Below are 13,946 nucleotides of genomic sequence, written 5' to 3'. Positions count from 1 at the left end.
ACACTTTCCAATCAGTTCCCAGTTCTCCAGCCAGGCTTTTTTCCTGTGCTGGTCTTTCTGCTAAGCTGTCAGTGTGGAAGCTCTTGAGGTAATCCTGTCCTGTGCAACCATAAACCTGCCAGTGCTGGTTAACAATTTACAGCTCCCAGTGGTCCAGGGTCTTGAGATCAATCCTGAAGAGCAGAGTGATGCAGTTTCTCTTCTGCTCCCTCCCAGAAGCCTGAGCTGCCTTTTGCATGCTAAAACATTTGGGTCTGTTTTTGTGGTAGGCTGCTGTGGGGAGGAGGCCTGGGAACAGCTGCTGTGTTAGACAGGATGTGTCTGAGCTGACAGACTTGGGTGCTTGACTGAGGTGTTGGGAGCAGCACAGATCCCTGCTGAAATGAATTTGGGAGTGGAGCAAAGGGCCAGGGAATGAATCTTCCTGTCCTGGGGAATGGATAGAAGTGGAGGAGGGAGTTCAGGGCCACAGGAGAGTCAGTTCCCTAGCAGCTGTGTGAGGGGGACCACAGGAGGAGCTGGCCTCAGAGCAGAGGCTATTGCCCACTACTCCAAGCCCTCACAGCCTGCTGGTGCTTTGCCACTCACAGTGGCTGTCCCCACTCCTGGGCTGTCCCCCCGAGCTCAGGTGGTGGTGCCCCAGGTCCCAGCTGCGGCCCAGGAGCTCAGCCAAGTGATTGCTCCCCAGTTCCCAGTGATGCAGCAAGGAGCAGTGGCACAGCAGCAGCTGATGCAGAACTATTACCAGCAGCAGCAGCAGCAGCAGCTGATGGCCCAGCAGGCAGCCATGCAGCAGAAGACAGCAGCAGCAGCAGCAGCAGCAGCTCAGCAGCAGAAGCCCCAGGCGCCGGCGCAGCCCCAGGCCCAGCCAGGCACGGCCCAGCCAGCACAGCCCCAGGAGCAAGGGGTAAGAGCCTGGGAAGCAGCACTGGGAGTGCTGGGAAGTGCTCTCCTGCTGGTCCTGCATGCTGGGAAGACACAGCAGGGTAGTTAGAATCATAGAATTGTCAGGGCTGGAAGGGACCTCAAGGCTCAGCCAGTCCCAACCCCCTGCCATGGGCAGGGACACCTCCCACCACAGCAGGTTGCTCACAGCCACATCCAGCCTGGCTGCAAACACCTCCAGGCAGGAGGCTGCCACCACCTCCCTGGGCAACCTGTGCCAGGCTCTCACCACCCCCATGGGGAACAACTTCTTCCTCACAGCCAATCTGAATCTCCCCACTTCTAGTTTTGCTCCATCCCCCCCAGTCCTGTCATTCCCTGACACCCTGCAAAGTCCCTCCCCAGCTTTCCTGTAGCTTCCTTCAGATGCTGGAAGGCCACAAGAAGGTCTCCTTAGAGGTTTCTCTTCTCCAGATTGAACAGCCCCAACTCTCTCTGTTGGCTGAGAGATCTGCTCTGGGGTCTGCTGGTCCCCCTGGGTGGCAGAGGTCAGCACTGACCTTGCAGCCTCAGCTGTGCTCTGCCCAGGGGGGTGCAGAGCTCTGGAGTTGTGCTCAGGGTCCATCAAAGATGAATCATGAAATCATCAAATGGTCTGGGTTGGAATGGACCTTAAAGATCATCCAGTTGCAACCACCCTGCCAGGGCCAGGGGTGCCTCCTACTAGGTGAGGTTGCTGCAGGCCCCATCCAGCCTGGCTGTGAACAATTCCAGGCTTGAAGCCTCCACATTTTCCCTGGGCAGCCTGTTCCAGTGCCTCTCTAGCCCCATAGGGAAATATCTCTTCCTAATGTCCAATCTCAATCCAGCTTCTTCCAGTCTGAAGCCATCACCCCTCCTGTCCCTCCGTGCCCTTGTACAAAGCAGAGCAGGTGGCTGGAAGATGAGTGGAGAGCAGAGCAGAAGGCAGAAGCAGCTGCTTAATGCAGCTCCTCTCCATCCCTCCCCTGCCATGCTGCAGTACAGTTATTTGTGCTGCATGCCCAGGCTGGCACCAGGACCTCTTCATGGTGCAGACTTCCCCCTGGCCCCCAGGGCTCAGATGCAGGGGAAGGGGCAGGCAGCCTCCCTGGCTGTTCCTGGCACTGGGAGAACCTTTGTGTCCTGCCTGCTGTGGAAAGACTTTTCCAGAGCACCCAAGCTACAAACAAAGCAACCAGCTGCTGTGCTCCCATGGGCTGTACCCAGGGGCAGCTGTGGCTGCCTGCAGCAGGGCCAGGGCCAGCTGGCTGCAGAGTCATGGCCAGGGGAGCTTGGCCTTCTTGGCCATGAGAGCACTGCCAGCTTGTGGTCATCCTGTTGTGCACTCCCAGGTTCTTCTCCTCAGGGCTGCTCCCCCAGCAGCTCAGCCCCCAGCCTGTCCTGATCCATGGGGTTGTTCCTCCCCAGGTGCAGGACCTTACACTTGCCCTGATCGACCTTCATTCCATTTCTGTCCTCACAGCTCTCCAGCCTTGTACTGAAGAGCTGCTTCCTCAGACCCAGTCTAAGCCTGTTCTCCCTCAGCCTGAACACTGCCTTCAGCTCTGCTGTCCCCAGCAGGAGAAGGACACAGAGCTGCTGGAGAGAGGCCAGAGGAGGCCACAGAGATGATCCAAGGGCTGGAGCAGCTCTGCTGTGAGCACAGGCTGAGGGAGCTGGGGCTGTGCAGCCTGGAGAGGAGAAGGCTCCAGGGGGACCTCAGAGCTGCCTGCCAGGACCTGAAGGGATTCTGCAGGAAGGCTGCAGAGAGACTTTTGCTGAGGGTGTCTGGAGCCAGGCCAAGGGGGAATGGTTTGAAGCTGAGGCAGAACAGGGTTAGAGTGGAGCTGAGGAAGAAGTTGTTCAGTGTGAGGGTGGTGAGAGTCTGGCCCAGGCTGCCCAGGGAGGCTGTGGCTGCTTTCTGCCTGGGGGTGTTGAAGGCCAGGCTGGATGAGGCCTTGAGCAGCTGAGTGTAGCTGAGAGGTGTCCCTGCCCATGGTGGGGAGTTGGAGGAGATGATCTCTGAGGTCCATTCCAGCCTGAGCCATTCTGTGGCTGTGCTCATCCTGAAGTCTACAGGTCAGCAAATTCCCCCTGCCCACAAGTCTGTTTGCTTGCTTTCCCCCCTCCAAACTATGCCCAGGCCAGAACTTGAAGCTCAAATGCTCCACAGCTGGGGGTTGTTGTTCACAGCCAGAGCCTCACTGTTTCTCTTTGCCTCCTAGGTGCAGGCAGGGCTGAGGCAGCAGCAGCAGAAGCCTCAGAGCAGCCCTCCTGCAGCAGTGCAGGGGCAGAAGCTTGGCTCTCTCACCCCTCCCTCCTCCCCCAAGACGCAGCGGGCAGGGCACAGGAGGATCCTGAGCGACGTCACCCACAGTGCAGTCTTTGGGGTTCCAGCCAGCAAGTCAACCCAGCTGCTGCAGGCAGCTGCTGCTGAAGCCAGCCTCAACAAGTCCAAGTAGGTGCCCAAGGGGAGGGAGCAGCTGAGGCTCTTCAGAGCTGTGCTAGGGGAAGCTCTGAGGTGAAGGTAGGCAGCAAGCTCTGTGCTGTCCCAAGGCCACAGCCTGGGGCTTGGCAGGAAGGCTTGCCCAAGGCCCAAGGGCAGGAGTCCTCCAGTGCTGCTGTGTTGCCCAGAGCTGAGCAGGCAGAGCCTCCTGCTGGGTTATGGAAGCTGGTGGCACTTCAGCTGTGCTGCATGGCCACTGCCTGGCATCAGCACTGCCCCAGGGGTGCTGGCTGCATCACTCCTGTGGTGGCTGTGGGCAGGGGGTCTCCTGTGCAGGGACTGGTTTCAGATGGGCTGGTTCTGATGCTTGTGCTGACTCATGGCACCAGGATGCTCACCAGACTGAGGAGAGGAGGCCAGCTGGTGTCAGCTCTCTGGGCACACATGGACAGAGAGTTGGTTGTGCAGAGTGTTTGGAGGAGTCACTGAAATGCAGGAGCTTGGAGCAGCTCCAGGTGGCTTTGGGTGGGTTATTGCTGACTGCTGTTGCCTTGGGCTGGTCACATCCAGGTCTGCTTCCACCACCCCCTCGGGCTCCCCAAGGACCTCCCAGCAGAATGTCTATAACCCTCCTGATGTCTCCTCCTGGAACCCCTTCGATGATGACAACTTCTCCAAGCTGACTGCTGAGGAACTGCTCAACAAGGACTTTGCCAAGCTGGCTGAGGGTAGGTGCCTGGGCAGGGCTCCCAGCAGGGCAGCTGCCAGGGGCTGAGCATGGCATGTGCAGGTGCTTCAGACCTTTCTGTCGTGCTCCTCTGTGCCCCTTCTGCTGTCCCCAGCATAAGAGGGACATCAGCCTGCTGGAGAGGGTCCAGAAGAGGATATGAAGGTGATCAGAGAGCTGAGGCACCTCCCCTATGGGGCCAGGCTGGGAGAGTTGGGGCTGTTCAGCCTGGAGAGGAGAGGGCTCCAGGGAGACCTCACAGCAACTTTCCAGTAGCTGAAGGGCTCCAGGAGAGCTGGGGAGGGACTTTGGACGAGGGCTGGGAGTGCCAGGCTGAGGAACAATGGCTTTGAGCTGGGAGAGGGGAGACTGAGAGTGGAGATGAGGAAGAAATTGTTGAGAGTGAGGGTGGGGAGAGCCTGGCACAGGCTGCCCAGGGAGGCTGTGGATATCTCATCCCTGGAGGTGCTGAAGGCCAGGCTGGCTGAGGCCCTGAGCAGCCTGGGCTGGTGGGAGGTGTCCCTGCCCATGGCAGGGGGTTGGCACTGGGTGATCTTGGAGGTCCCTTCCAACCCAACCCATTCCACCAACCTGAGAGCTAAATCCTTCCAGCCTCCCTTCTCAGGTCCAGCTCTCTGCTGAGCAGTTGCAGTGAAGTCAGCATGACCCCAGAGGTGCTGGCTGCCTTCTGGGGGGGCCTCCAGCTGCTGGCTGTAGAAGCTGTGGTTTAAACTCTGCTTCCTCAAGTTAGGATTTGCAGGAAGGAGCTTAAGTCCTAAAAATATCCAGGCAGCAGCAGCTTGCCTGCAGAATGGACTTTTGTATTCCCCTAACTCTGCCTCTGGCATTTCAGGGAAAGCTCCAGAGAAAATGGGCAGCTCCACAGAGAACTTGATTCCAGGCTTCCAGCCTGCCTCAGCTGCAGCCCAGGCAGATGCTTTTGGTGGCTCTTCCTTCACTGCTGGCTCAGGTGAGTTTGTGAATGCATCCTGCAGGGCAGTGCCCTGGCCAGCACTGCAGAATCTCTGCCATGGCCTCTTGGAAAGGGAGCTGGAAGTGGTGTGAAGTGAGCTGGGCCTTGGCTCTGAGAGCTGCAGGGCAGGAGTGGCCCTTCAGTAAAGAAGGGAAGGTGACCAGCACCTGAGTGTGTCACAGCTGGGTAGCAGGGGCAGGGGGTACCCTCTTTTGCTGAGGGGGGAACTCAGTGAGGCCCTCGAGCTGTGGAGGTTCTGCACAGCTCCTGAGTGGAGATGAAGTGTGTTGGGTGGTGGTGGGACTGGGAGGCAGCAGTCAGATGTTCTTGCTTCAGCTGTGTGAAGGAGAGGGGCAGGGGTGATGATGTCCCTGCCACAGCATGAGGGCAGTGGCAGAAGTGGAGAGCAGAGCTGCTCATGGAAAACGGGGGAGGCCAGAAGGCTCCCATGGCTCTGCTGCCTGGGTCCAGGGGCCTGGAGTCCTTGCTTGGTCTGTGGAGCTCCTCTGCAGAGGACTCTGCATGTGACCCTGTGTGGTGCCTCCTTTGGTGCTTGGGTGCTGAGGTTTTGCCATGAGCAGCCCCTGGGTGAGTCTGTGGTGCTGCTGTGCCTGGGGCAGCAGCAGCAGGAGCCTGCCAAGCACAGCATGGGGAAACTGCTGCCAGCAGCCCCAGCTGGAGGGGATCCTCTGCCCCACCTTGTGCAGCCACTGCTGCTGGGGACAGAGCAGTTGCTTGGTGCTTCCCCAGCCCTGGGGCAGCAGCCCTGGGGGAGAGGAGGCCTGAAGAATCCTCTGGGGGGCAGGAAGAGGCAAATCCATTTATGCTAATTTGTACTTACAGAGAGCTTTAGAGGAGCTTAAAAGTGAGCCTTGGTGCTGTGGACTCTCACCTGAGAGCTAAGGCCTCAGAGCCCATGGTGCCAGAGTGCTGTGGAGAGTTGCTTTGTGGTCTTGTCCAGCTGCCTGGGCCCTGGCAGGATGGTCCTGGGCCCTGGCAGGGTGGTCCAGCAGCCTTTGTGCAGTGATGCTGAGCAGCTGCAGCTCCCCTTCTGCAGAGCCTGAGAAGCATCTGCACCATCTGGCTGCTGGAGCAGCTTCAGTTCTTCTTGTGGTCGTCTTTAAAATGTGCTCCTTGACTCTCCTGTGCTGTGGCTTGGTGCAGGAAGCTGCCTCGGACCTGGTGCTGGGCACTTGCAGCCTCTTTCTTTGCCTGCTGCAGCCTGCTGGCTCTGCCACTGCAGACCCTGAGGCCCAGCCTGGGGCCGGCTGCTGCCTCCCCTTTGTTAGGGCACTGCACCTTTTGTGATGCTGCAAAGTGAGGGGAAAAGAGCTTCCCTGGGGGGGAATCTCCTGAGATGTGTGGGCTGTGTGCTGGGGAGCCCCAGGGCTGCAGTGCTGGGGGTTTTCCTTCTCAGCAGCAGCACAGAGCTTGTTCTGAGCCTGCCTGTGTCTGGGGCCCTCGGCAGGGCTTGGGCTGTAGCTCTGTGCTGAGACTCTGCTCTGTGCTTTCTGCCTCTCTCTCTTCTCTCTGTTTCACTCTGCCTTTTCTCTTCCTGCTTAGCAGCTGAGAAAGCAAAAGACATCCTGGGTTTGGACACCAGCCCTTCCCTCCTGACTGTGCCTGATCCTTTCATTCCTCTCCCGCTATCCGACACGCCAGGTAACCGCCTCTGGAGGGGCCCAGGCTCCAGCTGCTGGCTTGGTGCTCTCCCAGCTGTGCTCCTGGGCCCAGCTGAGCTCCTGGGCCTCAGGCAGCGGTGCTGGGTGCTGGCAGGCCCTGCTGAGCTGTGGGGCTCTCAGGTAGCACTTCTGTGCCCATGTCTGGGGCAGTGGTGCTGGGCACAGAGCTCCCGTGGCTCGTGGAGCTGTTCCTAGCAGCAGCAGCACTGTTGGGGTCTTGAAAAGGTCGGTGTTCAAAGGCAAAAATAATCCCTGGGTGATGTTCCACCGATCCCTGCCCTGCCCAAAGCTGTTTCCAGCTCAGGAATTGTCATCTTGCCTCCTGCTGTCCTCTCCTTGCCCACCAGAGTTGGAGTTTCTTTGGCTTCCCGGGCCCGCTGCAGCTTCGTGCTTCACATGGAGCCCCACTTGAGCTGTAACCTTTCAGAGCTGGCAGGCTTTGCTCCCTGGGAGCTGTTTGCCTTCCCTTTGCAGTACCACCTGCAGGCCTCTGCTGCCTGCAGCAGCCAACACTTTTCAGCAGCAGGTTATGTAAGTGCTTTAGCAGCTTATGTGCAGGTGGGTGGGATTTGGAAGATGGGAAGGGTTTTATCTTGGGAGGCTCTCTAAGCCCTCTGGTGAAGGTGTGGGGCAGGTCCCTTCTTGGCAGCTAGCAGCAGAGGACAAGAGCTGCTTACAGCTCTCAGCCCTCTCCTCAGCTCAGGCTGTGAGGATGGCATCTCACCATGCAATCTTGAGCAGTTCAGGGGAGAAAAGGATCTATTTTGTCCCCCAGCTGTGTGGCACTTGCTTCCTTCTGCTTGGTGCCCAGAGAGCATGAGAAAGATGTTTGCATTCAGAAGAGACTTTGCTTCTAAATGCTGCAGGTTGAGAGAAGCAGCAGAGCTCACAGCCTTTGGGGGTGGAGGGGGGGTGTGCCCAGAGCTGAGCTGCCCAGCTGCAGTGTGCCAAGGCCCTGCAGAAGGCAGCTGAGTGCATGTTTGTCTCCACTCCTCCCCACAAATGCTCCTGGGAAGTGCTGGGTTTCCTGACTGGAAGTCTGTCAGCCCAGCCTAGCATTTAGCTGCCCCCCCAGCAGGCTGCCTATGCCCAGCTGCACACCAAGGCTCTGCTCTTCCTCACTGCCTTGTGCACAGCACAGAGCAGGAGCTGCTGCCTTAGCTCTGCCTGCTCCAGAGCTCTTCAGAGCAAAGGAAGCACTGCAGAGAAATTGCCTCTGAACCCTGCCCTGGGGGGCAGACAGCCAGAGCTGCAGCTGGCTGCAGTGGTGGTGGTGCCACAGATCTGTCCCTGCCCATGGGGTGTCCCTGCAGGCACCCTGCAGGTGCTGAACCTCCTCTTGCTCATCTCTCTGCCTGTGTCTGCTCCCCTTGAGCTCCCTCTTCCATGGGCTAGGAGCATGCAGGGGTTCTGGGGTTCTGCTCTCTTAGCTTCCTGCAGGTTCCTGCCAGGATCTCTCCACTTTTATTTGCTCTACCCTAAGATGTGAGGAGCTCAGGAATGTGTCCAAAAGCCAGGCCTGTCACTTACCCTTACCTCTGGGCCCAGAGAGGGATCACTGTGCTTGTGAATGCAGCAGGAGAGGTAAATCCTGGAATTTTGAGTCCCTGGGTATCTGCCACACAGAACAGAGTCTCCTCTGTTCTTCTGTGCCTGCTATACCTGTGCAGGCAGTCCCCACAGCAAGCCCAGAGGTCCTGGCTGGGTGGGAAGTGCTGACCTGCAGGGGAAAGCCACCTGCCAGGTGTGCTCCTTGGCTCAGGACAGCTGGGGGGGTTCTGGTCCCTTAGGATCTCCAGCTCCAGGCTGCCTCAGTTCTGTGCAGAGGTTGCTGGAGCTCTCAGAGTGCTTGCTGAAGGTTTGCTTCCTGCTGGAAGTAGGCTTCTTTCTGAGAGAGCCTCGGTGGTGAATGTCTTGGGCAGCATTTTCCCCCTCTCTGTCTAGCCAGGGAGCGTGGCAGAGCCCTAGCAGGAGCAGGAGCTGCTGCCCCTTGGTGACAAGAGCAGTCTTGTTCAGGAGGGCTTTCAGCAGAGGCATAAGTGAGGCTTTGAGCTCCTGCTTGTCACACACAGCCACTTTTGTCAGCCCCCTGCCCCCTCAGCCTCCACAGCTGAGGCTCTGCCTGAGAGCTCAGCTGCTTTCTGTTGACTCCAGCCATGACCTTGCTCCCTGTGCTGGCACCTGAGGGGCCAGGGGGCATCACTTGAGTGTTGGCCAAAGAGCTCCTTGGGTTCTCTCACCTTGCCTCTGAGTGCTCAGGGGGAGCCTTTCTGTCACAGACTGGAAGCAGTGAATGGTGATGAGGGTGTCCTGGGGGGCATGAAGAGGAGAGTGGTTAGCAGGGCAAGGGAGGTTCTGCTTTCCATCTACACTGCTGTGGTGAGGCCACAGCTGGGGTCCTGTGTAGAGTGCTGTGCTCCCCAGCTCAAGGGGGACAGGAAACTGCTGGAGGGAGTCCAGTGGGGGCTAGGAAGATGATGAAGGGCCTGGAACATCTGTGTGAGGATGAAAGGCTGAGGGCCTGGGGCTGCTTAGCCTGGAGAAGACTGAAGGTGGGGGTCAAGAAGAAGGAGCCAGGCTCTGGTCAGTGGTGTCCTGGACAAGGGGCAGTGGGCACAAACTGGAACCCAGGAAGATTCACTTCAACATGAGGCTCCCAGAGGCCTGGAGGAGGCTGCCCAGAGAGGTTGTGGAGTCTCCTGCTCTGGAGCCTTTCCAGCCCCACCTGGATGTGTTCTGTGTGCCCTGCCCTGGGGGAGCCTGCTCTGGCAGGGGGTTGGCATTGATGATCTCTGGAGGTCCCTTCCAACCCTTCCCATTCTGTGACTGTGATTAGCAGAGGAGCAAGAGCCACAGAGTGCATCCCCAGAGAGCCTCAGGATGTTCCCATGGAGGGCCCTGAGCTGCTGAGGAGCTGCAGCCAGCAGGTGTGGTCTTGGTTGTCTCTGCTGGCCTGTGGCTCTGGTGAGATGACTCTTTTGGTGCTGTGTGGCCAGCTCCAGAGACCTCTGTCCATGAGGATCCCAGAGGAGGCTGTTTCCCATGCCTCACTCAGTGCTTCTAGAGAAGAGGGCACAGAGAGCAGCCCTGGGCAGCAATCAAGTGGCAGCAGAATGGTTTCTAGCAACTTTCTCCTTCCCCACCATGGAATGGTTGCAGTCCTTAGTGGAACTGTACCCAGTAGGAGCAGCTGGTGAGAGGGAGGGAGGGCTATGGCAAAACATCTGCTAAAGGAAGGGGGAAGGAAAGCTTCCTGCTGCAGACATTTGGAGGAAGGGGAGGCAGGCTCTTGAGGAGCTGCCTGCAGGGTTCACTGCTGCTGGGCCCCAGGGGAGAGCTGGGGCAGGGGGGCACTGCCCTGCTTCATGCCTCTCACTGGGGACTGAACTGTGAGCAGGGGAAGCTGCACTTGGCACAGGGAGGCCTGGGGGGCTGAGATGAAGATGAGCTGAGAAGCTGCAGAGGGGAGCACTCCCAGCCCTTGTCCAAAGTCCCTCCCCAGCTCTCAGCTCTCCCAGGAGCCTTCTCCTCTCCAGCCTGAACAGCCCCAACTCTCCCAGCCTGTCCCCACAGGAGAGGTTCTGCAGCCTCTGATCACCTTGGTGGCCTCCTCTGGACCCTCTCCAGCAGCTCCAGGTCTCTCTTGTGCTGGGCCCCAGAGCTGGAGGCAGTGCTGCAGGTGGGGGCTGAGCAGAGCAGAGCAGAGGGGCAGAATCCCCTCCCTGTGCTGCTGCTCTCCCTGCTCTGGCTGCAGCTCAGCACTCAGCTGGCTCTGGGCTGCCAGGGCCCAGTGCTGGCTCCTGGGGAGTTTGTCACCACCTGACCCCCCCAAGGCCTTCTCCTGCAGGCTGCTCTCAGCCACTCCTCCCCCAGGCTGGGTCTGTGCTGGGGGTTGCCCTGCCCCAGCTGCAGAAACCTTGCCCTTGGTCTTGTTGGACTTCCTGAGGTTGCCTTGGGCCCAGCTCTGCAGCCTGCCCAGGTCCCTCTGGCTGGCTCCCTTCCCTCCAGGGTGTCAGCCACACCACACAGCTTGGGGTCATCTCAGACTTGCTGATTGTGCCTCCACTGTGCCCATGGCACTCACATACCTGTCCAGCCCCTGAGGGCCACCACTTGTGTTTGCTCTCCACGTGGACCTTGAGCTGTTGACCTCAGCTCTGAGTGCAGCCACCCTGCCAATCCCTTACCCAGCCAGTGGCCACCTCTCCAGGCCATGCTTTCCCCCTCTGCTGACCAGGATGTCAGATGGATCATTGGCTGGGCAAACCCAGCAGCCCCCCAGGAGCCCAGCTGAAGGAGGGTGAATGGTGCCCAGTGCTGGCTTTGGAGTTTGGGCCCAGAGGTTGCAGTGTCTGAGTGTCTGAGCTCTTGAGCTAGCCTGGGATGGTTGCATTGGGCTCTCCCCTGGGAGCCTCTGTCAGAGTGCTCTGCAGCCAGGTGTGAAGTGGGAGCCTGCCACTTGCTGCTCTCCTGCCTCTGTGCTCTGCAAGCAGCATTCCCTGGCACTGCTCTTTGCTTTTCCTTCCTGGAGTCTCTGTGGTGCTTCTCTCAGAAGAATTCCCTTGCACTGGAACTCCATGAAGGGAAATTCAAGTCCAGGGCATTTTCCAAGGTCCTCTGCTGCTGAGCAGCCTGCAGGGCCTCCTGTGACCTCTGGCACTTGGTTCCTCAGCAGGCAGAGGTGCCCCAGGGGCTGTTCTGCACTGTCTGCTCTGCCCTCCCCCTCACAGCAGCATCTTCTCCCTCTGCCTCTTTCCCCAGCTGCCCTCCGAAGGACAGAGCTCTGCTGTGTGCTCTGTTGAGCTGTCTCTCTCTTTGCTAGCCCTCCCCAGCACACCAGTGAGTAACCTTCTTGCTGTGTGTGGTGCCTGCCTGCTGGCCTTTTGGCTCTGAGATGCTGCATCCTGGTTGTTCCCCAGGGCTGGCAGACCCTGACCCCTCCCTTCCCTTTCTAACCTGCAGGTTTCTCAGCACTCTTTCTTCCTGCCAGTAAGCTGCTCTGACTAACCCCCAGCTGCCTCCTCAGCTCTTGCTTTGGGTTTCTTTCACCTCACTCTGTGTCTCTTGAAGATGCTTCCTGCAGCTGCTCTGTGGCTGGCTGGGTGTGTGGCCAAGCATGCCAGCAGGGAGTGCTGGTCAGTGGTGGTGCAGCTGCAGCCTGGCTGAGTGTGGATCTCCACCAGCAGGTTTCTGCAGGTGTTAGGAAAGAAGGGAGCTGAAGGGAGAGGTCAGAATGTGCTCACTGGGTTGGCCAGAGCTGCAGCTGCTCAGCCTGCACATGAGGCTTGACCTTGGTTTCTTGTCCCAAGCTGCAAAGCCATCCTGCATCCTCTGGTGGTGATTGATGCCTTAGAGAGAGTCCCAGAGGCTGGAAGGGGCTTCCAGGGGCATCCAGGCCAACCTTCTACCCAGCTGAGGCAGAGCTGTGGCTGGAGCTAGGCCTTCCCTACCTTCCCCTTTGCTCCTAGGCTGGATGTGAGCTTCCCCCCCCTTGGGCAGCTGCTGCTCCATTATCTTTTATTCCTACAGGTCAGTCCAAGAGCAAACACAACTCCTGTCCTGGGGGAGTCCTCTGCTGGGCCCCAAACAGTGAGGCACCTGGGGGCTTTTTGTCACTCTTGGTATCTCCCACTCATCCTGACCCCTCTTGGGCTTTGTGCAGCTTCTGAGCCTCACTCAAAAGGGCTGAAGTTCCTTTTCCCCCTGCCCTGAGTGGAGCAGTGGCTGTGACAGTGTTGGCACCAATGAAGGGCACAAGAAAGGTGACCTGAGACAGGTGACAAAGAACCCTGACAGGCCAAAGCTTTCCATAAACCCAGCTGAGCCCAGGGGGCAGGAGGGCAAACTGAGCTGTGGGGAGGAGAAGAGAAGCCACAGGCTGCTGATTCTGGGGGGTTGAAAAGTGTGTGGGGGGAGCTCAGTGGGCAGCTGGCTGGGGGCTAGACAAGAGGCAGCTCCACTGAGCTCAAGTGAAACCCTGAAGCTCTGGAGAAGGCAACTGGGAAGGTAAGGTTGGTGGAGACCTCCTGCAGGCAGACACTTGGGAATGGGCTGGTGAAGGGAGTGAGCCCTGTGTGGATGGGCTGGGAGGTGCAGCTGGATGCCAGGGAGGAGCTGGCAGAGGCATTGACAAGCAGGGGTTTGGGAAGGCTCTGCTTGGAGAGGACTCTCTTAGCCCTGAGCTGGGGGAGCAGTCACAGTGTCCACATCTTCATCTCCAAGGGGGGTGGAACCCAGCCTGGCACTGCCCAGCTCTGGGCCAGTCCATAGCTCCTGTCCCAGCTGTGCCCTCTGCTTGCTGCCTGCCCTGGCTGCTGTGGAGTCAGCTCTGATGGACACCTCCCTCCCTGGAGGAGCCCTGAGCATGCTCCCTGGCCTCCCAGGTCTCCCCTGGGTTACTTTTCCCAATGTGCTGTGATCCCTTCTGTCCTTCTTAGCCCCCTCTTGATGGCACCAGCAGCTCTTGCCACTGCCCAGCCCTGCTCCCAGCCTCTCCATCCACCCAAGGATGCTGCTGGGAGGCCCAGGGGGCTGCCTCTGGCTGGGCTCTGCTGCCTTCAGCAAATCCCAGCTCAGAAACTGAGTGTTGCTCACAGAGTTGGGAGGGTTTGGAGTCTGCTCAGGGTTCCCATCAGGTTTCTCCTTTCAGCTGACCTCCAGTGGTGCAACCACTGCCTCCTGGGTGGCTTGGGTTTGGTTCCTGGTTGCTTTAGTGTGTTGGCTTGGGAGGTTTGACATGGGGAGGAGAAGCTGTCCTGCTGTGAAGAAGCAGTTCCCAAGCCCCCAGGCTGTTGAGTTGTTTCTGTAGGACAATCAGAGGGTTGGATGTCACTGCCAGGTGCAGAGCAGTGACTGCAGTGTTTGTGTCTGCAGCTCTGCTCCACAGGCTCTGCAGTCCTGAGCACACTGAACTGCTCAGAGCAGCCTCTGAGCTCAGAACATGAGCAGTGGATGGAGAAGGGCACAGCAGTGGCAGTGCCACAGATCCTGCTGAGGTTGGCTTCCAGATGTAACCACTCCAGCCTGAAATGGCCACATTTAAACTGCTCTGCTCAGACCTCACCCCCAGTCCTGCCTCCAGCTCTGCTGTCCCCAGCAGGAGGACACAGCTGCTGGAGAGAGGCCAGAGGAGGCCAGAAGGGTTGGAGCAGCTCTGCTGTGAGCACAGGCTGAGGGAGCTGGGGCTGTGCAGCCTGCAGAAGGCTCCAGGGG

The 13,946-nt window shown here is 58.8% G+C and overlaps 1 protein-coding gene across 8 annotated transcripts in view; it reads left to right on the top strand.

The window, feature by feature from the left end:
• Window positions 1-13,946, top strand: part of AAK1 (AP2 associated kinase 1) — a 93,730-nt gene that overhangs the window by 55,438 nt on the left and 24,346 nt on the right. For 3 of the 8 annotated variants that reach the window (XM_068156528.1, XM_068156532.1, XM_068156534.1), the window contains exons 12-16: window positions 689-907; window positions 3,132-3,364; window positions 3,923-4,080; window positions 4,933-5,049; window positions 6,616-6,714. In XM_068156528.1, the coding sequence (XP_068012629.1) occupies window positions 689-907; window positions 3,132-3,364; window positions 3,923-4,080; window positions 4,933-5,049; window positions 6,616-6,714 (826 nt within the window). Of the gene's footprint in view, window positions 1-688; window positions 908-3,131; window positions 3,365-3,922; window positions 4,081-4,932; window positions 5,050-6,615; window positions 6,715-11,495; window positions 11,574-13,946 lie in introns of all 8 variants that reach the window. The other 5 variants (XM_068156530.1, XM_068156533.1, XM_068156531.1 and 2 more) reach the window with 3 other exon arrangements.

Source organism: Melanerpes formicivorus, unplaced genomic scaffold (assembly GCF_026170545.1).
Source record: "Melanerpes formicivorus ecotype bairdi unplaced genomic scaffold, bMelFor1.0.p_v2 SCAF_34, whole genome shotgun sequence".
Lineage (NCBI taxonomy): Eukaryota > Metazoa > Chordata > Aves > Piciformes > Picidae > Melanerpes > Melanerpes formicivorus.
Note: the sequence above shows the minus strand (reverse complement) of the source record. Positions and strands in the feature narration are given on the sequence as shown.